The 23,255-nt window shown below is 45.7% G+C and overlaps 1 protein-coding gene across 2 annotated transcripts in view; it reads left to right on the top strand.

Moving 5' to 3' along the window:
• The window catches only part of RNF123 (ring finger protein 123), a 122,259-nt gene that overhangs the window by 96,719 nt on the left and 2,285 nt on the right, over positions 1-23,255 (top strand). For both annotated transcript variants that reach the window (XM_084839521.1, XM_084839522.1), the window contains exons 36-37: positions 8,476-8,618; positions 17,899-17,993. In XM_084839521.1, coding sequence (XP_084695647.1) covers positions 8,476-8,618; positions 17,899-17,993 — 238 coding nt within the window. The remainder of the gene's footprint in view (positions 1-8,475; positions 8,619-17,898; positions 17,994-23,255) is intronic.

Genomic DNA, 23,255 nt, shown 5'->3' with positions numbered 1-23,255 from the left:
CCTACAATTTTTCAAGCTATACTGAGCTTTTCAGTCACAGCAAATGGAGAAAACAACACAAAACCTATTAGCAAAATACAGTGGGCCCATTAAAGCATCAAATGGTTTCTGGAATGATATAAGATTCCTCAACAGAAAGGCTGAAATTCAACAAAATATGAACCAAGAGAGCTACTGTTAGCTCACTTCTGCAATTATTTGAGGTCTATGTATGTCTGTTTCTGCACGTGTGTATTGTTTCATATGCATAACTTTACACAATGGTAGAAGTATCACAGATAGTCCTTCACAGAGCCAGTTTCTTTTTGCAGATTCCCCTGTAAGGAATACAAGTCCTGAACACCTGTGAGGCTCTATATATTTGAGGCTTTGAGCAGCTAAGCACACCCTCTTTCTACAGATATCATCCCAGACGTCACTTGTACGTTACAACCTCCTTTGGAGATGACTGATCCCTCTGTATCATTCCCTCATCCTTGGGACATAGTTGTCAGCTGTTACATGTTTGTCTTCATCTGCTATGTCATGGCAGCCATAAGTGGCACTGTGTGGTTGAAGCAGGAGGCTACTGCCATGTCTATGTTGCTGGATGGATAAAAGGACAAGAAGATGTGATATGCCCGGCACTTATAACAGTTTAAAGCAGTCATGTTGCTCTCCCTGATATTGTTGGGAGACTTTCCTTTGCCTTCAGGAGAGCGGTCTTTTGGCAGCACCGTGGTCGCGTGGTACTTCTCCTCTCAAATATGGGTGGCGCTTTCCTTACTTTGTAAGGAGGGTGTCTAATATTGCTCAGGAGACAGCTCAGCCCCCTCCTCCCTACAGTGTTTGCTGTACCACTTCGCGTACTTGATCATTTTGCCTTTGACAAAGTACTTAAGAAGACTATTGCGGAATGTTGACATCGCCTTGTTTTTACCTGGAGGAAAGGGGTGCCACACAGCAGTCATCCCTACTGGCAACTCTGCACAGCCATAAAGCAAAGCATAGGATGTGTGGGCTGTTTCCCAGTAGGCAGGCACATGGCTTGTTACAAGAACTGAAATTGCTATTTTCTATGATAGCAGGAACCATCAGCGCCACCTCCGTCTTGCTGCCTGAAATGTACTAGCTTGCCTCTAGAACAGCCTTCCCCAACCTGGTGCCCTCCAGGCGTGTGGGACTACAACCCCCATCAGCCCCAGCTGGCAATGATGGGAGTTGTAGTCAACACTTCTGGAGAGCACCAAGTTGGGGAAGGTTGCTGTAGGGGGCTGATGCAAGAGCTTCTGTCTGTCCCTTTGATCCCAGTTGTGGGATGTGCACTGATAGCTTTGACCATTTTGCCCAGCCCTTTCCTTCAGTTCTACCATTATATCCAAGTGTCCCATGGTCAACCTTCAATAATGTGACAGGTGAGAATATTTCATTAACATGAGAAATGTTGACAAGGAGAAACTTCTTCTAGAATGATGTTGGAAAGGTGGCATGTTCTCATGGCCTTGGGTCTTGAGGCTTCCTGACCTGCATCCCCTGGAATTTCCCTTCTGTGATATAGCCCTGCTTGTGGCCTTCCCAGAGGCATCTGGTTGGCCGATGTGTGAACAGAATGCTGGATTAGGCAGGCCTGTGGTCTTATTCAGCACAGATCTTCTTATTTCCTTCACATAGACATAGATCAGCCTGGAGGTTCAGTTAAGTTTTGGTGAGCCTCGTTTAAAATGATATACTGCAGAGCTAGCTAATGAATACTTTTCAGGTTTGTGGCACCAGTCTGTATCCTGGTTTGGAGCACACAGGTCAGCTTTCAGGTTACATACTAAAATTACAAACAAGAACGTGCACAAAACATAAAACTCAAAGAACAATAATTAGCAAATTACTATTAAGAAGCATTTTTTGTCTTGAGCAAGAAGCCTGAACAATGCTTTTTGTTTGGTCAGAATATTCGAGGATGTAGTGCTCAGCTCTCTAACTAGGTGAAATAATAGTTTTAGAAGAATAGTCCAGTTTCATGCTGTCTTTCTTCAGACATACCTTTTGATCAGTGCATGATCTAAGAAAAGCTTTTTGCTAGACTATTCTATTTAGGAAACAGTAAGATTGCCGGGAGGATTATCAACAACCTCAGATACGCAGACGATACCACCCTAATGGCAGAAAGCAAAGAGGATCTAAAGAGCCTCTTGTGGAGGGTGAAAGTGGAGAGTGCAAAAGCTGGTTTGAAACTCAACATTAACAAAACTAAGATCATGGCATCTGGCCCCATCACTTCCTAGCATATAGAAGGGGAAGAAATGGAAGCAGTGACAGATTTTACTTTCTTGGGCTCCAAGATCACTGCAGACGATGACTGTAGCCATGAAATTAAAAGACACTTGCTCCTTGGGAGGAAAGCTATGGCACACCTAGATAGCATAGTAAGAAGCAGAGACATCACCTTGCCGACAAAGGTTTGTATAATCAAAGCTATGGTTTTCCCAGTAGCAACATATGGCTGTGAGAGCTGGACTATAAGGAAGGCTGAGCACCGAAGAATTGATGCTTTCGAACTGTGGTGTTGGAGAAGACTCTTACAAGTCCCCTGGACTGCAAGGAGGTCAAATCAGTCAATCCTAAAGGAAATCAACCCTGAGTGCTCAGTGGAAGGACAGATACTGAAGCTGAAGCTCAAATATTTTGGCCACCTAATGCAAAGAGAAAACTCCTTGGAAAAGACCCTGATGCTGGGAAAGATTGAAGGCAAAAGAAGAAGGGGATGGCAGAGGATGAGATAGCTAGATAGCATCACCGATGCAGTGAATATGGACTTGAGCACACTCCGGGAGAGAGCGGAGCACAGGAAGGCCTGGCGTGCTATGGTCCATGGGGTCATGAAGAGTCGGACATGACTTAACGACTGAACAACAACCTCCAGCTAGAGTAAACTTTGATTATATAGGCAATAAGATCCTGTGTGCCTGAAGCTGGAAACTTCAACCAGCATTTTGCAAGCCTTTTGAAACAGGCTTGTGCTAGCTTTTAGGTCAGACTTAGGACATCCAGCTTAGTCAGGAGATCAAATATAATATGTATATACTTTTGATGGGACTGGATCCCTCTGGTGAAACCCAAGTCCTCTACATTCATGTTTTTCTATTTCTGTGCAAGTTGCATATTGTTTGTGAATCTTTCCTCATAATTTTTCATTGAGAATCTACCCACCATCTGAAAGTTTATAGAACTATCTTGCTTTGCACTTCTACTACTTTTGGATGTAGGAGCACACAGTTTTTCTTCATCTTATTCTCTCCCCTGGCAGCCTGTCTGCAAAGTCCATACTCAAAATGTTGAATTAACCTAGGTCACTTGGTATGTGCCTCCATGTGTACTCTAGACATGGCGGGGGTGGGGTGGGGTGAGGGACGCAAGACAGGACTGTACCTTTCTGGCTCTGCTCTTAATGTTGTCACATCTCCAACATCCCCACCTTGATTAGGGCATCTGAAAAGGAGGGCTTACAGTTGTATGTGAGTAGGTGGTCCGTATGCTTGAGACCCCTGCACAGTTAGAGGATCCTGATCAGATGTAACACCTACACACATACAGCAGAGCTTGCACAGACACCCCTTTGCAGACATCACACCCCATGTGCAGATATCAGGGGCACAGCAACTTTGGAGACAGAGGCAGTGCTATGTAGCACTGTGCCCACCATGTGTTTTGTGTACACATAGAGGCATACATGAAGAGGGCCACTGTTCCTTGTGACTGTAGTCACACAGTCCCTTTTCGAGATTCCATTTTTTTTCTACATTTCACTTTTGTTTGGTTGTCAGCTATTCTAATAATTTTGTGGAGGGCTGTTCAGTAGAGTAGCCTGTTGCTAAAATAAAATTCCTCTGTTCAGTTCTGTGTCCAACTAGGCTGCTTGTCTTATTTTGACTGCTTACGTTGCTGGTTGTGGGAGCATGCAGCCCTGTAGTGATGAGACATCTCTTGTAATGCTTTGTGATGAAGTAAGGTTTGTTTTCTTTTAGGAAACATGAAAAATTTAGCTTTTCGGGTTGGTGGTTCAGGGTATGGTAAAAGCAAATGGAAAAGTTCCTCCTGTTGTAAATGTTCCCATGTACCTGTGAAACTTAAAGGTATAAGCATTCTGTGGGGAGGGGGGTTATCCCAATTACTGTGTTCCTGTTAAGGCTGCCCTTCCTTACCACATGTCAACTTCTTTGAATGGAAAGGGTAGGAGGAAGTAGCACAAGTTTTGAATACCTATTCTTAAATAGCCTTAACGCTGAATAGTTGAATGGCTTTAATAGCTGATCTTGAATTTTTTGATATATTAACTATGAGGGCTGAGTGCCACATAATTTAGGGTGTGTTCAACGTCTGTTCCTCTGTAAATCATAAGCAGCCATGATTTTTAGGTTCTCCCCCATTATGAACAACCTCAGCTTCTTGCACTGGCTTTCTGATATTTTCATGTCTCTTGCAGGTGTTAGTAGGACTAGGTCAGCAGATAAAAGTCATTTATTGAACCTGAGCCATGTAAAGATACTGCAGAATCTGGTGACTGATCTAAAAGGGCTGGTGGGCCATTAGTAAACATGTTGAAGGGTGTTAGAGAGTGCATCCCTGTTGGCTTTTTTGTTTTATATGTTACGTTTTATGTATGTTTTCACTTCATTTATTTATTTGATGGATAAGTTGTTGACTTCCTTTGCAGTGTTTGTACAGCTTTCCATTCCTAAAATTGGCCCCTGTCTTTCCCACCCATTTTTAGTGCTGTGTGTAGCCTGTATGAGGATGAGTCAGGGAGAAAGGGTTTTTTGTTCTTTTTAATCCCTATGGTGTAGCTTGAAGCCATTTAAAGTTCACTTTCAATCATTTTGCCCCTTCAGAACAGTCCTCTCTCTTTCCTCTCACCTTTTTGTCTATAAATAAATAACGGTGTCTCTTGGTCATGAGGCAGGTCACTCTGCAGATGGGAGGGGTGGGCGGTGCAAAGCAGAGGGACAGCCCTAGTTATCCAGGGCTAACGCCCCCTCCCCTAACTCTTGCTCTCTGTCCAGGCCCTTCACTCTCCCCACCCTTGGTGTTACTGCAGCTCAGAGCAGTTACAACTGTGTCACTCCCCCTGCCAAAAGTGAGCCTGATCTAGGGCATCTCTACACCACCCTAAAATCCTGCATTTAAAATGGAACTTTCTGCTTCCATTTTAAATGCAGGATCACAACGACTCCCTTTTTCACCTGCTTCCTTTCTCCCCTCCCCTTCACAGAATCATAGAATAGTAGGGTTGGAAGGGGCCTACAAGGCCATTGAGTCCAACCCCCTGCTCAATGCAGGAATCCAAGTCAGAGCATCCCCGACAGATGGCTGTCCAGCCTCGTCTTGAATTCCTCCAGTGTGGGAGAGCCCACCACCTCCCTAGGGAATTGGCTCCATTGTCGTATTGCTCTAACAGTTAGGAAGTTTCTCCTGATGTTCAGCTGGAATCTGGCTTCCTGTAACTTGAGCCCATTATTCCGTGTCCTGCACTCTGGGATGATCGAGAAGAGATCCTGGCCTTCCTCTCTGTGACAGCCTTTCAAGTACTTGAAGAGTGCTATCATGTCTCCCCTCAGTCTTCTCTTCTCAAGGCTAAACAGGCCCAGTTCTTTGCATCTCTCTTCATAGGGCTTTGTTTCCAGTCCCCTGATCATCTTTGTTGCCCTCCTCTGAACCCTCTCCAGTTTGTCTGCATCCTTCTTAAAGTGTGGTGCCCGGAACTGGACACAGTACTCCAGATGAGGCCTAACCAGTGCTGAGTAGAGGGGAACTAGTACTTCCCGGGATTTGGAAGCTATGCTTCTATTAATGCAGCCTAAAAGAGCATTTGCCTTTTTTGCAGCCACATCACATTGTTGGCTCTCATTCAGCTTGTGATCAACAACAATTCCAAGATCCTTCTCGCTTGTAGTGTTGTTGAGCCACGTATCCCCCATCTTGTAACTGTGCATTTGGTTTCTTTTTCCTAGGTGCAGAACGTGGCATTTATCCCTATTAAATGTCATTCTGTTGTTTTCTGCCCAGCTCTCCAATCTATCCAGATCACTTTGAATTTTGTTTCTGTCTTCCAACGTATTAGCTATCCCGCCCAATTTTGTGTCATTTGCAAATTTGATCAGCATTCCCTGCACCTCCTCCTCCAAGTAATCAATGCAAATGTTGAAGAGCACTGGGCCCAGGACTGAGCCCTGCGGTACCCTTCCCCCTTCTTCTCCCCATATCTGAGTCTTCCATTATGTTGCATTGATCTCGCTCCTCTTCTTGCCACTTTTCCTCTTTTCACGGAGGAAACTGAAGCGGAACACAGTGGGGTAATTTGATAGCTCATTATCTGCGATCTATTTAAAAATGGAACAAAGGGCATTTAGTGCAGGAGATGCCTTGGAGGTTCATGGTGTCCTATAAAGAGGCTGCAGACTTCTGTGAAGGAGCATTCTCAATTGCAGGATAAAAGCTCTGTGTCACCTCTGCTTCATCTGCCTCTGCTGCAGCTCTTCTCTGTTTCTAGGGTGACCCTGACCAAGACTCCTCTGTTGTAACAGCTTATTTCAGTTCACCTTGGGGAGAGAGACATAGAAAATCTTCCCTAAGAGGGGCTGCCACTGGCCTAGCAGAGCACTCTCTCTCCCCCCACCCCATCCCTGTTTGGCCTTGGACTGTGAAGCAGGCTGAGTGCAGGTGAAGGAGGGTATCCCAGGCAACAGTAGGTGGCCAGTTGTCAAGGACCGTGTGAGAGGCACTCCTGTGACACATGGGCCATACTGCCCACTCATCAAAATGGTGGCAATGATGCTTGAATCTATATATCATGCACGTGCGCTTTTATCAAAGTAAACCACTTGGACTGGTATATTCTCATTTTACTTAGCAATTGATGCTTTATTTACATATTGTCTAAGGGTATATCCAGACATGACAGTGGCAGGGGACCCATCCTGGGTTGCACTGATTCCTATAAAGCATCAGGTGTGTGTGTGTGCGTGCGCACGGGGTGTCCCCGGGGATTTTAAGGTGCAACAGGAGGAGGGGGAGTGTAACATTGCTATTGCACTTAACACCATTTTAAAGCTGTTTTTCTCCCAGCAGGGATTACTAATCCCAGAGCCGTACTGGGATGAAATGGCTAAAAGAGGTGTTTGGAGATGGGGAATTGGTGGGGGAGAGTTGGGAGTTCAGCTCACTCTTCCCACCCATGATGTACTTTAATACTCACCCACAAACTGTGGGTCTGCTGCCATCACCTCTACTTTGGGCCTAAATACTGGCTCGTTGTCATAATAAACTCCCTTACAGAGATAATAAACTGCTGAAATAAGTACTCAGAATACAAGGAGGCTCCACTTTTTGGTCATTGAGCTGAAATGCACAACAATGTATGGAGAGACCTTTTCCTCTTCCTTGCTGGTTTTCTGCTGACTGTTCACCCTGCATCCGCTCTTATTTTTACAGTCTGTGGTTCAGAATACACTGGCATGAGCTTGTATAACAAATGCAGTCTGTCAAACCGATCCAGTTGCTAAGCAGTTGCCTTTCACTCTTGAGTCAAATATCAATCAAATGAAGAATAAAATGTCTGCTGTTCAAGGCCTGTTTAATTTGCCAGAATGCTGTACCTTTTGGAGAATATTTTTTCTCTGATTGTGTGAGACGCAAATGAGCCAGAATTGTTTCTGCTTATTAGGCTTCTGTGTGTGTGTCTTTACACATATAATTGGATTCTAAAGAAATAGCTTGCAGAATTGAGTTGTCCCCAGTTTTATGGGGCATCCTTCTCCTAGGAAATAGCTAAAATTATGTTAGGATGGATGGGCCTTTCAAATGTACTAAACTTTGAGAACTCCAGTTCTGCTGAAGAGGGGGTTCCAGGTGTCCTTAAAAATTAGACTCGCCCCTTGACCCTTGTTTCTCAACAGGCAGCATATGGGCTCCATAAAGCCTATTGGGGAATCTCTAACCTGCTAACTCTTCCCCCTTTCTTTTGCCATTGCCATAGCCATTCACATGTCACTGTGGCAAATGATTAATTAACCCAGAGTTAACCCTACAGCAAACCATGGGTTAACTCTGGGTTGTTTAACCCATAAACAACCCAGGGTGTCTGGGTTTGGATGTCATGCTAACAACTTACGAACAGTGTGTTTGTTCAAACTGGAAACGACTTACATGCTCTGCACATCCCTGCAAATCGTGGATTGATTTACCCACATTTTGCTGCTGTGACTTGCAAACCAGGTCATGTGCCCACACCTTTCTTTGCTGTACTAGTGCACCAGTGAGCAGTGGGAGGAGCCGGGGATGGCCTCATTGCCTTAAAGGCCTGAGAAGAACGTCTTTTCTCCTAGCTGTGACAAAACATCCTTATTGCACACAGGAATTGCTGGGAGCCATGGAATGTGCTGCCATTCCAGGCAAGGCATATTCAAAAGAGTGTCTGTCTGTTTGTCTGTCTGTCTGTCTTTCCAGGGCTGAACGGGCAACAGCTGTGCTGCTGGCTGATCCCTGTTTCCAGCTCCGTTCTATTCAGTACTTGTTGGGTCACACGGAGCCTTTAGTACTGGGAATGGCATCGCCTTCTGCTGACAAGAAACATTTCTCCCTGCAGAGTTGTAAGTATCTCCTTGATTTGTTGTGCTTACATATGCCATGGGTGGCTTGCCCCTGCATGGCTATTTGTCTCTTGCCAGTTTGACAGTTGTGTAATTCCTAGGTATCCTCTGTAGAAAAGGTGGCAAGGTGGCTGCTGTTATCTCTGCTGTAGAACCTGTAAATAGTCAGTGAACTGTCTTCTTGTTGTTATCTTGTTGGGGTGGTGGTGGTGGTGCCCTAGTTGCCCCTCCCTGCCCTCCAAAGATGCCTTTGTCCCTGAGGACAACAAACGCGTTTGCCTTCTGAAGCTATATGCAGGGACTTTGTTTTCCTCTCCTTGTACCCTTACTCCCAAACAACAACCCAGGACCTAACTGCAACAAGTTTCCTATCTTCTGAGAAGGATCAGCCAACGATTCAAACTAAAGAACAGTTTTAATGTATATTTATTTATACATAAGCTTGTTAGCCCCTCTTATAAGACATATTCAAAGCTACCTTTACAGGAAAGGCACATGAGAAAAATAAAACCACAGAATAAGAATACAATAAAACCAGATAAGATACCATCACAGGTTAGGCCTTTGAGGTGTGAGATTGACTGTTTTTAGATTAGAACAGATGCAGTTTATACTGGAGCAGGTTAGGAGAGCTATGCAGACTTGTGGGGTAGGCCATATCTCCATGGTAGAGCACATGCTTTGCATCCTTGAAGCCCCAGGTTCAGTTCCTGGCATCTCTTGTTAAACTGATGAGGTCATGGGGAAAATCTCTATCTGAGACTATGGAGAGTTGCTGCCAGTCATAGCTGTCAATACTGGACCAAGAGTCTGAGTCAGTATAAGGTAGCTTCCTTTGTTCATATGTCAGCAATATTGGTAGACTGTGCTGAAGCTGGTCAAACCTTCTACCTTTCAGACCTTCCCTCCCTCAGCTGTCATTGAGCAGCAGCCATTCCATCAGGCTGCAGCAGAGGGATAGATAGGCAGTGCGGCCATTTCATCGGCTTTACTGAAAGACCAGCTCAATCAAACTTCTTCTCTCTGAACTGTTTCCATTCCAGCTGGTCATTATAAGAACTGGTGTTTAACTTTTAGAATTGGTGCCTGAGTTGCTTTTTTCCTCTTCCCTCCCCATACCTTTTTCCTTTTGTGTTGTGACTTTTTGATTGTAAACCTACAGGCAGGGACATTGATCATACATAAGCCCCTCTGGGCATACTTCCAGCTGAAAAGTGAGGTAAAAATGCTTTTAACTAATTAACAAAAAAAATATTTCTTTTATTTATTACATTTCTGTATGGCCCAATAGCTGAAGTTCTCTGGTGCAGGAATATAGCACTTGGCACTGCTTGTGTTGCAGTGTGGACCTGGTCACACATGGCACAGCCATGTAGGATATCCAGACAGGGGTATGGGAACAATCCTCCAGTTTTTGTGCCCTCCCCACTGCATGTTTTTCCAAGGGAGCAAAAGTTTGCATTTTGTCTTGTTTTATTTTCATTTAACTTTGTTACACAGCCCATTCTGAGGACTTGGGACAGGATGCCAGCAAAAATAAATCCTACAGAAAAAGTATATGCTAAAATATAAAATTAAACCAAGCTGGCTATGCCGTTTTACCCGACCCCTTAAAGCTAGTCTAAATGGAAAGACGGTGCAGCTCTTCTTTTGTGCATCCTGAGCCCTTTGCATTCCTCCTGGGAGTGGGGATCCTCATATCCCTCCTGCAGATTATGCTTCCCTTGAATATCTGAAATTGTGGTTGAAAAGCCTCTGAAGATGATGCAGAGACTGGGAGCAGAGGGTTCAGAGTAGCTGAAGTAGGGGATGGTTTTGGGATTTTGCTTGGGTGGTGGGGGTGGTGGGAGTCTGGCTTTATTATGAAAGATTCCACTGTTTCAGCATGATCCCAATTTAATATGGCTACTTTCCCAAAGCTTCCAGTTAAATAATTGAACTGAAGCCATTACCTGCAACACATTTGATGATGAGAGGACAACAAAAGCAACATTTCTTCATGCAAAAAAGGGTTGTTTCTTGTTATAGAGGACAGTCTTGGAAATAAGTGTGTTTGCCTATCGAGAGAGAGAGAGAGAGAGAGAGGTTCTTGTCCTTGGCTCTGCCCTGCCCTTGAAGTTTGCAGAGATGCGGGAAAGCAATTGGAGCGTCAGGACAGAGGAAACACCTGTCCCGAAGGAATAATGCAGGCTTTATTTACACAGCCCCTAGAAACTGTCAGTTCCATGGAGATCTTGAGATGATGATGAAACAAGGCATTGCTCAATTGGCGTGGTGGTGGTGGTGGGGAGCTACTAAAGTGATTGGCCCAGTTACCACGTCACAACAACCCAGGTTTGGTTTTGCTTCTTAAATCTTGGATTGTTGTGAACAAGCGAGAATGAGTGAGCATGCTGGCTCCCACTGTTCAGTCTCTCCTGCTGCAATTGGGAGAAGCTAAATAACCCAGGGATGCTGGGTTTCAAGTCTGGGTTGTCTCTCCCTAACAACTCAGAGTTCCCGGTTTGCACTCAGTGCTCAGGAACCCAGGGGTGGAGCATGGTTGGCAGGAGGCAGCGTGCTTCCTTGTCCTCACTCATTCACAACTGCCCAGGGTTTAAAAAAACAACCCTGGGTTGTGATGTGTGAACTGGGCCATTGAGAACTAAGGAGGAGTCTTTTTAGTAAGCAGCAAAGCCTTGCCTCTTCCCCGTAAGCTTTGTTAAACTGTGGTCACCCTGTCAATTTATCTTACTTTCTTCAGCTATGAAAGACTGGCTGAAGGCCCTGCTGCCTGAGGCCTGGGGCCTTTCCAGATTTTACTCTCCAGTTGAATGTATACAAGGAAAAAACCTTCCAGGGTGTTTACAATGCTGAGGTATCTGCATGAGGCCATTTATCCAATATTATAAACCACATCTTTATAATATTGTATGATCTCTGCTTTCTCCCTGGTGATGGCTCCCTTGTGAATATCCACTGAGCCCAGGAAAGCTACATTCCCAGGAAATGGAATGGGGTAAATGCAGTTGTTCCGCTCAGGTTGTTGTATGCTCGCTGTTGGGCACTTTTATTTATTTATTTATTTATTAAATTTATTAATCGCCCATCTGACTGGTCACCCAGCCACTCTGGGTGATGTACAATCCACCATAAAACAATTTAAAACAATAAAATTTTACCATAATTTTTTTTTTTAAATACCCTAACCCACCCCAAATGCCTGCCTGAACAACCACGTTTTTAATGCACGACGGAAGCTCATTAAAGAGGGGGCATGACGGAGTTCCCTAGGGAGGGAGTTCCACAGAGTGGGGGCCACCACAGAGAAGGCCCTCTCCTTCATCCCCACCAGTCTAGCTGTCCTGGCTGATGGGACAGAGAGAAGGCCATCTGAGGCTGATCTTGTTAAGCGGCCTGTCTGGTGTTGCTGGAGGCGCTCCTTAAGATAGGCTGGGCCGGAACCATATAGGGTTTTAAAGGTCAAAACCAACACCTTGAATTTGGCCCGGAAAACAACTGGTAACCAGTGCAACTCCTTCAGCACTGGAGTGATGTGATCTCGCTGGCGGCTGCCTTTAATCAGGCGAGCCGCTGTGTTCTGTACGAGCTGCAGCTTCCGAACCGTCTATTCCACTTGTGGGGGAAATAGAAGTTATACTTGGAAAGTCTGTTGATGAAGCTTCACTGTCAGAAAAGTGAATAATAATATTAGAATGGCTTTAAAGAAAGTCTCATATTGCAGCAATGTCCCAACTGTTGCAGGACACTCGGGTGCTCTGGCCTTACTGTTAATTAGGAATGCTAAACCCTAAGGGGTGCATTGAATGGAATGGCCTTTGAAGACTATACAGTTCTTGGGGTGATTTGCTGCTGTGTGAGAGTCTACAGAAGTTGGTATCTGCTGTCCTTTCCTTCTCCCTGAAGTCACTATAAGTGGGGCTCTCCTACCTGGTAGCTGCAGGTTTCTTTTCCTGCTGATAGTGTGAAAACGTGTGCTAAAAGGAAGACAGCAGACTGCAGAGAACACCACAGACAGATTCTCTTCTGTTTTCCATAATGCACTGCATGTCATCTCTTAAAGAGGCACTCTTAATTGTTTCCCAGAATGGACCTTGCTGAGACCTCCCATCTATCTGTCTTCTCCTATAATTCAGCCCCATTGCCTGGCTGTGAATTCCCTTGCCTTGCAGCAAAGTGCTTGTGTTCCCGTCCTATTTCTGTACTGTGGAGGGAAAGTTCCTACCCTGCCCATCAGAGAGTACCCGCTTTCTAACAGCCTGATTCCCAAAATCTATCCTTGTATATCTGCCAGCAGCCCCACCATTTGATGGTACTGAGCTGGCCTAGCAACTGATATGCTCTGTCATAGGCACTCATTTGTTGGCACAGCAATTATTACATTGGCTTCTAGAGGTTGTTTCATAGGCTGAGGCATATCGACATTGTAGAAAGTTACCCGGAGCCTTCTCTGACCAACCATCTTCCCAGATGGACCCAATAAGAAAACATTATGCTAGTTCTGGCTGGTTCTTTTCTGCAGCAAATCCCAGTGGTCTAGCAGACTGAAGAACAGCACACAGTAGAGTAGGGTAGTGTATGTCAGAGTTAGGGAGGGAGAGAACAGGGTTAGGGGAGAGAGAGATACATATACAGGCTTCACAAGTTTTTTCTCATACATTTTCTCATACATCCCAGATTGCAGGACACGGAATAATGGGCTCAAGTTACAGGAAGCCAGATTCCGGCTGAACATCAGGAAAAATATCCTGACTGTTAGAGCAATACGACAATGGAAGCAATGACCTAGGGAGGTGGTGGGCTCTCCCACACTGGAGGTGTTCAAGACGAGGCTGGACAGCCATCTGTCAGGGATGCTCTGACCTGGATTCCTGCACTGAGCAGCAGGTTGGACTCGATGGCCTTGTAGGCCCCTTCCAACCCTACTATTCTATGATCACAGTGGAAGCCCTTAATGAAACTTGAATATTGTAACCTGCCTCTGATTACTCTTGTTATATCATAGGAGGGAGACTTGTTTCATTCATTAGTTACTCATATGGGAGGCCCTGTTTTTCTCTCGTAACACCTGAGAGCTTTTGTCCCATTCATGGATAGACCAAACGCCTTGCCACTCTGGATGTCCTCCTCAACATCCATTTCCTTGCCATCATCCTCAGGACACAGTTCTATTGGTCATGGCCAGATTAACTGATGAACTAAGGGGGCTGCAGCCACCAGCCCACTTTCACCGGGAGCGGGGAGCATTAGCTAGTCTAGATTCCCAGGTTTCAATAAAAAGGAAATAGTGAGTCTCTGACCCTTATAGAACCTGAGATACAAGACAAAATATTCAGGCACTATTCCATGCAATCGAGCCTGCTACCACTTTTCAGTGTCTTGAGTCAATGACTGAAGTCATAGCTATGATTGACAAACAGTTAAGTGCAGAGGAGGGGTGGACAGCTGCAGGAGGTCCGAGTGCCCCCATGGGCTGCACTGTGCAGGATGCCCTGAAATTTAAAAGCAAAACAAAATGGTGGTTTCCTGATTAAATTCAGTAGCAAACTGCTACAGAATACTATTTCTGAGAGTAAAAAAACCCTCTTTTTTTGCCATCACCAGGGGGTGACTAGGGCTGCATGCAGCCTGTGTGTTGCCTACCCCTAGTGCAGAGTGAGAATTTGTCTGCAGAAGGGACTTCCTGGTTTACTTTTTGGGTCTGCTCTCATGGAGCAGTGATTGCTTCCCATAGGAAACAATTAAGAAATCCAGATTTTTGGTGTAGCAGTGATTGAACTCAAAACAAGGGTTCATACTCTAACTCAAGTCCTGCCTCATACCAAAACAATTGTGTTTTTACTGAGTTTGTAAACATTTAAAAAAATCACCCTGCCAGTGCAAATAAATTATATCCATATTGTGGGAGGGGTGGGGTGGGGAGGCACTGTGGCTTAGCATGAGTAATGTAAGTCCTGCAGAGTAATCCATTGTTATATCCATATTGCGGGGAGGAAGACAGAGTAGTGTATGGCATTCCTGCAGTGTAGACTGGTAGTATCTAGTTTGCTCATGTGTGCTTTGAGGGAGGGGGAGGGCAGTTGGGGGGGGTCTGTCAAGTTAGGGACTAGGAGAACATTTGCATAAGCTTCAGTAACAGTGCAATCCTCCACATATCTACTCAATAGTAACTCCCATTGAGCTAAATGGGGCTTACTCCCCAGTACTCTTACCTGGGAGAAAGCCCAGGGATTTTATTCTCCCAGTGGGCATGTAGAGGACTGTGGTCTTTTTATGCATGTTTGTTCCTTCAGCACTCAGCTCAGCTGCTCCACCTTAACTAATCCACCTTAAGAGGATTGTTTGGCTTGGAGACTGCCTCCTTCCATTACTGACAACCAGTCCAGGTCTCTTCCTGGGCATTCAGTTTTGCCATCACTTCCCAGGAAAGCTGTATTTGTGTGGAATTTGAATGGTGGTGACTCACTCATTCTTTGTGGGCTCTCTGCCTGCTAAAGTATTGGTCATGGCCCTCAGTATGCCAATTGGCTACCCCTTAACCACCTCCAGGGCTCTTCCCCCCCATTGCAGCAGGAGAACAGCAACACCCCAGCTCTCCAATAATGTGTTTAGCATTTCAGTCCAAGTTTCTTGATCCAGTGAGTTCTTTCTGTGCCTTCTGGCAAATGGGGGGGGGGGGTACAGATTTAGGCTGCAATTGTATGCACACTTACCTGCGAGTAAGTCTTGAACACAGTGAGATTTTTTTCTACGTAGACATGGATAGGATTGTGCTGTAAGGGTGAGATTCTGTGCACACTTCACTGGGAGCAAGATCCATTGAACTCAGCGGTACTTACTTCTGAGTAAACACATACAGAGTTGCACTGTTAATCAAGTTCCTTTGAATTGCTGATCATGCAGAACATGGAAGCATGTGGGTGGAGCAAATGAAATGCAAGATAATTTTTTCCTGACATTTTGAATTGTTAGTAATAAGAGTTGGTGTCAGTATTGAGGATTTAATTCTTTCCTCAGGGTCTCTAAGAGTTAAATGTCCAAATGGGATACTGGATGCATTCTATCTGATGCATATGCCTGTAAGTGAAGCTGCACACACAATAAGAAGCCAGTCCAGTGCACTGCTAGCCATTTTACATTCTAGGAAGACTTATTTTCAACTGTTAATAACAGAGTGTAGGACAGTTATCTCTTTCTAATATATCCTTGTTTTTGTTCTTTGTTTTGTTGGTTTAACTCTTATTTGCAACACAACAGTATCAACAACAGGCAAACAAAAAAGCAAAAAAATGGTATCATGAAACTTATCAATATACAATAATCATTAACATCTCCCTTGATATAGGGAAAAGGAAAAAAGAGAGAAAAGAAAAACACACACAAGGGGGGTGGGGAAGGATTAACATTTCCATTTCAAAAATATATGTTAATATAAGCAGTCCATATATCTAAATAAGCATCCATATGACTTTGTTGGTTATAGGAGATGCACTCACACATAGCAAGAGCAGTAAGGTATTCAGTCCACTGTGTGATAGGTGGGTGTTTTTCTTTGGATTTTTTGCATTTAATTTCATTTATATTCTACTTTTCCTCCAGGAGCTAAAGCTCTCTCCATTTTTATCCTCACAACAACCTCGTGAGGTAGATTAGGCTGAGAGCTAGTGACTGGCCCAAGGTCATCCAGTGAGAAATGGAGGGCATTTGCTGGTCCTCCTCAGGCAGAAAAATGTCTTGGGGAACCCTGGTTGTGTGTATGAATGAAGCAATGACTCAGTCTGCGACCAGGTTCAGATGATCACCAGAGAAAAAGAAGCTACTGTAGCTTCTTTTCTCTGCCCTGCGTGTGCTGCTTGCGCATGCATCTTTCCCTAATTACCCTCGCTGCAGTGCAGGTTGCCATGTTGTCCGAACCCGGAGAGGTGTGTGGTGGGGTTGGCTTCCAAACCACTCCGCAACCCCTACAACAAGCCATGTGGTGCGGGGTGATTTGAAGCCACCTGTACCGACAACATAGCAACTCGCAGTAACGGTAATTAGGGAAATGTTGGGTGCGTGTGGCATGCACAGGGTGGGGAAAAGAAGCCACTGTAGCTTTTTTTCACCACTGATCGGCTGCAAAAGGGGAAGTGATAAATAGGAGCTTTTGTTTGTATTTGCATTGTATTAATCCTCTACCATGGATTAAGTATTGCTCTTTTGTTTCCATGAAAGCACGGATTTCCACTATGTTTTATTTATTTGATTGGTCGTTTATTTTATTTGTACTCAAATGGCACTCAAGGCGGCTTACAGAAGCCATTAAAATGGATTAAAACAATACATTAAAATACAATAAAAACATAACAATTACAGAAGAAGAAAACGCAGCCCCCAACCCAACAGACCCACTTAGAGGCCAAAGGCCTTTTTGAATAAAGTGGTCTTGCCTGCCATGGAAGGACAGCAGAGAGGGACTGGACTGAGCCTCCCTTGAGGGGGAGTTCCACATTCAGGGAGCGGCCACTGAAGAGGCCCTTTCTTGGGTCGCCACCAAACATGCTTCTGAAGGCAGCCATCCTGAAAGAAGGGCCTCTCTGGAAGATCTAAGTACTGAGCAGGCTCATATGGGAGAAGGCAGTCTTTCAGAATATAAAATGTTTTTGTACATGAAATGGCTTTCTTTGACTGTCTCCGTGTGTGCGTATGTGTACACACCAATGTTGTATGTGAGTGTTGGAGGCAAAATAGGGGGTCCGCTGTAGCCTGCCAGGCCCAGGCCCCATCACAGCCTTAGTCCAGCCTTGCTGTTGGTTGCACAGTCACTGGAATTCTCAGACCTTAACTACTTTAAAACTTGTGGACATAAAAATATTTATCTTAAGTGACTATAGATCCAGCCTGTCAAAGGTTGTGGCTGCAATATGCCCTGAGAAGATACCCCTGCCTAAGCTTTTCCATGCATGCTGTTATTTGGCAGCTTGTGAAAACGCTACACTTGCCCTCCCACCACCATAGTGTATCGGTGCTGCACACAACATCAGTGCTTTGGTAATGTTGAGCTCAAGCTGGCCTCATCCTTGTGCCTCACGGGGTTGACTGATTAGAGGTCACACTGGGCTATGGCACCGTGTGGCCAACGATCTTCACTGCAGCTTTAGTTTAGTCACTGGGGTGGGAGGGGGGCTGAAGAAAGGAATATGTAGCAGGCCCTCTCCTCCTCCTCCCTGTGTCGTAATGTTAGGACCTGTGCCCACCCCATCCCCTTTCCATGATCATTGCTCTTGGTTTTTCTTTGCAGACACTGATTACATCAGCCGGGAAGAGCTAGCCAAGGTAGAGCAAATGCTGGGCCACCTCAGTGAAGAGTCTAAGCAGGCTGCCGCTTCCACCTTGGTGAGTGCCCCAATGATCTGAACGTGTGTGGGCTCTTGCCCTCGGCACCCTGCATCCACACGAACTGCAGGGCTCTCGTCATGGCACCTAGCATTCCCAGGGCTGTGCAGATACAAGGAGTGTGACTTATGTTGCTTGCCAACATTGTGTCTCTGTACATGTTCTGAGCAGCTGGTGTGGCTCAGACATGTAAGGCCATACAAGGTTGCGGGTCCAAGCTCTATGGCAAAGGTTGAATTATGGGCCCCCATGCCTTAGGGCCAATGCTAAGCCTTCCATGAGGACAGTCAATCCTTTATCTTGATAACACTTTTGGAAACATGATTTGGGGGTGAGCGCAGCATTGCGCCTTCTGATCAGCATGAATAGTAAGCTAAGAAAATCCTCAGCGCTGTAGAGCTGCATGGAATGTGTCTGGGATCTGGGATTCTGGTGCTGCACAGCACATAGTTATGGCCATGCTTGTGAGCTGCAGAGGAAGGAAGGCCTGTCATGCTCTGTGTGTTTTTCTCCCCCTGGGATCTACAAGCACCCAGTGAGCAAACGGATGTCCCAGTAGGATGGCATTCCGCTGCCTTCAGTGAAATGAGGCCTGTTTTTCATCACATATCTTTATTCTCCCTCCCAGTCCTTGCCAAAACAAAAAACAAGTTCTTTGAAAACCTAAATCATAGAAGCAGAACAAACTGTACAAAAGAAGTAGATAAAACATAGGTAGGATTGGTGGATTGCAATAATTGAAGATACATAATTGGGTTTTTTTAATGGAGAATTTTGGAGTGGGGGATGAACAGAAAATATACCTAAGGGCAGCACAAGAGGCTGGTCAGATTGACTTGGGCTGCCCCCTGCATGTGTTGCTATGTCTGGATGACCTCCGAGGAGAAGCAGTGATCCAGCAAGGAACATGATATCTGCCAGGGGCTGGATTTGAATTATTAATGTCGCTGCTCACCTTCCAGCTGCAGTTTGGAGCTGCATGAAGGCTGCTGCAGTAGGAGGGAGGGGTGAGCAAGCAGGATTGCTGTGATGGCTCAGTAGAAACTCATGGTCTTAGTCAAGGCCAGGCCTGGGGTAGGAAGTGAACCTGCAGCTGAGAGCCTGAAGCTGAGATGTGTGCAGTTGCATTCTCTGTGAGTGCAGAGATGGGAGCCTAGCCAAGTATATCTTGACTACTTCATCTGTCCCAAACTCATACTGAGCGCCGTCTGTGAATCTCCACACCTGACAGACTGCAGTCTTCTCTACAAGCAGAGCTCATTTCTCTGCCCCGAGGGGGAGATTCACAAGAGATGAGGCTTAGTTTGGAACCTTTACCTTTGCTAATTGTTTAAAATCTCACATCCTCCCCCTAGTGGCAGTAGAGCAGTCTGCACCATGGGATTTCCTCCTCTTGGACACAGTCAGGGGCCTCTGTTCAATTATGACATCATTGACTTATGACATCATCCAGGAGCAGGCATTCCCATATACCCAGACCAGCCCTGCCTCAGCTACACACAGCAGAGATTTTGTGGAATTTCCAGTAAAAGAGCTACATTTAAAAGAAAGGAATCGAATTATAGGTTGTTGGTTTTTCTCCCTCAGGGCAAGGACACAGCGGGCTTCAGTCTGCAGGTGAGGCCTTCTCTCCTTCCCATGGTGGTAGGCGATAGGCTCAACTGCTAATGTTCCCTTAGCATTTTGCACGAAAACCTGCAGAGAGACCTACAATATTCCATCTTTGGATGGCTGAAGCCTATTCTGAGCAGCTGTGCTGCACCTAAACCCTCTTCCTCTCCTCAGTGGCAGGGGCAATCCTCTGTCCATCACCCTCTGGGCTCGGATACCTTGGCATAGAGCACAGCCCCTAAGCAGAAGCTGGCATGGGAGACAACCCAACCAGCCTCACACTGTCCTGCCCCCATTATCACAGCAAAGATAACTCTGATTTTCATGTACCAGGGGAGGGACTAAATGACCCCATAGAAGCCTGAAAGAGATCTGTCTTCCCTCTCGACGTGAGAAGACCCTTCCCTCTTCACCCAGCCTTCCTCAAGTGGCTGAGAAAGCTTAGAAGGAAGCCCACACAGCCCAAGATTCAGAACCGCTCCCAGTCCTGCTCCAAAGGCTGAAATAAGGTTTTGATCCTACAGTTGTTTTGAGGCAGAAAAGGAAGTATAAGACCGGCCAATCCAGTTCCCATGGCAAGGGCTGAACAAGAAACTGCACAGGTTGTAGCTCCTCTTTGAATGTGTGGGGGTGGGGTCCTGGGGCTTCCTCCTATTCAGTTCCCACCTCCAGGCCAATCTCCAGCAACTACCTGTCACATCAAGACTTAAACCTAATGATGAGAGAGGCAGGTCTCCCCAAATCCCAAGAGGGAGAAGATGCTCCAAAAGTCCCCAGATGTGAGACCCATAGCCCCCTTCAAAACATCACAGAGCTGATTCAAAGGTTCCCTTCTCCTTGTCATAAAAAGGAGGAAGGAGAGCAGACAACTGAGCTTGGGCTTGGCAGGGCGTTTGGCACAGACTACTGTTCTACCTTACTCGCTAAAGCAGTGAGGACTCTTCAGCAGGTCCCAGCCACCAAAGACCCTGAACCCTAGCCTAGGCAGAACCCTCATCTCAAGAAATTAGTTCAATGTTCCTTCACACCTTCCCCAAATTCTTTTCATAGGGACATCCTGGCCAGGGCTAAGATTCACCTGTGCACATATTCTCTGCCTCAGGGAGCTTTGGAACACTTACGATTTCCTTTAGTAGATGCCCCTGTAGCAACCCTGACTGCTAATGCAGTCCTACTGGCCAAAGGCAGCAATGTCTTCCCATTTATTCCAGTGCCAGGAAGCTGGTGCATTTGAAGCCTAAGGGATAGCTTTTAGGGCTAGTTTTTTTTTAGTGCTGTGGACCAGCAGGCTTGCCACTTCGACAAAACCCAATCCCAGGAAAGATGGCCTCTGCAAAATCTTGCTGGCAGCTGATTCCTCCTTAAATATGGCCTAGTTTGATGCCAGGGGCAGTGGCACCTTCAGTCATTGCTAGTTGAAACATCTGGCTGGGAACCTTGGATGTTGATCCTGGCTTCCACACTAGACTGAGAAAGAAGCCTTTCTCAGGGGCAAGTTACTTGGCCAGTAATTGGGCAACATTGTCATTGAGGCCAATGACAAAAAAGAACTTGCATATGGCATTCAAGAAAACACACTGTCCAGTCAGTCCTACTTAGGCATTTTATCCCTCCAAGCAAGTTAACTGAGCCAAGAATTCCAAGGGTACCCAATCCAAGTGGTGGCACAAGCCATCTTCTCATCAGCTCCTATTTGAGGCAATTCACTTTAGCTTCTAGCTCTTTCCAGGGAGCCAAGAAGTCCCACGGCAGGATGCCAATCTGGCTTGCACCCCCCATACCCATTGTGAGTCCCCTGATGCACCTGGCCAGGGCTTAGCATCAGAGGCATCAGTTCTGGAAGCAAAACAGTCTTGGGATTATGCTCTGGAGTTTTGAGAGATTCCCAGGGGACAAATTTCTGGCATTGCCAAGATCCAAAATATCGTGGATGTTAACCGTTCAACACTTTCTGGACATCAGGTCCACTGAACTAGTTGCTGCATCCCAGAGCCACATGGAGGTATATGTGACCCTCAGAGAAAAATGGGGATGTATCTGCCATCTTGGATTTAAAATGGCTGAACAAGTACATAAAAAAATAATTCTGGAGGGAAACTCTTTGCTTCATTATCGCAGGCACTCAGAGGGGAGACATGCTTGCATTGGTCAATCTGTCTGAAGTCCTGTCTCCAAGTCCAAATTTAATTGAGTCACCATCGACTGTTCTGATTTCCCCAGGGCTCTTGGAGAGTATTCTCATGTATTTATTCTTTGGGGATATTCTTTGGGGGTTTATTCGAGGACAGCTTTTAGCAAGGCCAACTTCTTGCTGTGTCTCTGTCAAGGAGAAGGATGTCTTTGTTCTCCAGACCTGACCTGCCTACTGGCAGTACAACAGTGTCTTTGATGAGCTCTGCACTCACCATGTTTTACAAGCTTTAAAAAGGAATTCCCCTTCTTTCTTTCTCCTCTGCTTCTCCCCCCACCCTGACATGGAATAGCAAGGGACGTAGCCTTACATGGGACTGGGGAAGGAAAAGCAAAACAAACTGATACAGCTGGCCCCAGTAGAGCTGCAGCGTGGCTTGGCACTTCCTTCACAACTTTTTTACGTATTGCCAACTCCGTCGCTGCCCACCCAGGAGGTCTGCAGCATGCAGGAGGTCAATAGGTGCAACAACTACTTCTAAAGAGATGAAGTAACACTCTTCCTTATGCCAGTCAGGCTGGGTTCCAGGGATCCATAGGAGGCGGACTTCTTCACTTTGTCCACGAGTGGCTGGAGACCACCTCAGATGCATGGCCCTGATGTCAGCCTCACAGGGCTATGCCCTCGAGTTCCTCACATCACCGCAGAAACAAGTTAATGACCACTCCCAGATCCATGAACCTAGCAAAACATCATTATGTTCAAACAAGCCATTCAACATCTTCTGGAAATTCAGGCTATCAAACCTGTCTCTCAGGACCAGAAAAAATGGGGGTCTGTTCCATTTTTTCATAGTATCCAAAACAAATGGGCACGTAAGATGAAACACTTCAGACAAGAGGTGTACATGTTCGTTTTGTTCAAGAAGATATCTCGTGAAGAGGTTACTAGCACCATGTTATCTGGAATGGCCAAAGGAGTGCATCATGCTACTGTATAAATCACTGGGCAAGGAACCCCCAAATGGTATCAGAGATACATTTCCAAGGGCAACCTATGCGACCTTTGGGGGGTCATGCTCCAGTTGACAACATTTGTAGAGTAGACATATAGATTTCAGTTCACACATCCACAAGGCACTGTAAGAATCACTCTTGGTTTTTTGTGGAGGCTGCCTTTGAGAAAGCAGTCTTGCAGACTGGGAAGAAAGGGTAATCCCAGCCTGGATAGGACTGCTTTTGTACATCCTAATGAGCAGACTACCCTGTGGTAACTGGGAGAAAACAGGACATTAAGTGTTTAGTAGTGTCTGGCCAAGAAACAGAGGTACCCATTCCAGTTCCTGTTGCCCTCCTCAGAGACTAGAGCCCTCGTCCATGACAGTGGAGCCATTTTCCATGGAACTGTACCATGCTTACCACATTGGTAGCAGGCTCAGAGCTGCTGAATGGATGGAATTGAGGGACATGTGGTTTTGATCTTATGTGAATCTCTTTGAACCCTGACATGGAGCATACAAA

This window comes from Heloderma suspectum, chromosome 2, assembly GCF_057233095.1.
Source record: "Heloderma suspectum isolate Gila_16-S chromosome 2, 16-S_ref, whole genome shotgun sequence".
In the NCBI taxonomy this organism is placed as follows: domain Eukaryota; kingdom Metazoa; phylum Chordata; class Lepidosauria; order Squamata; family Helodermatidae; genus Heloderma; species Heloderma suspectum.
Note: the sequence above shows the minus strand (reverse complement) of the source record. Positions and strands in the feature narration are given on the sequence as shown.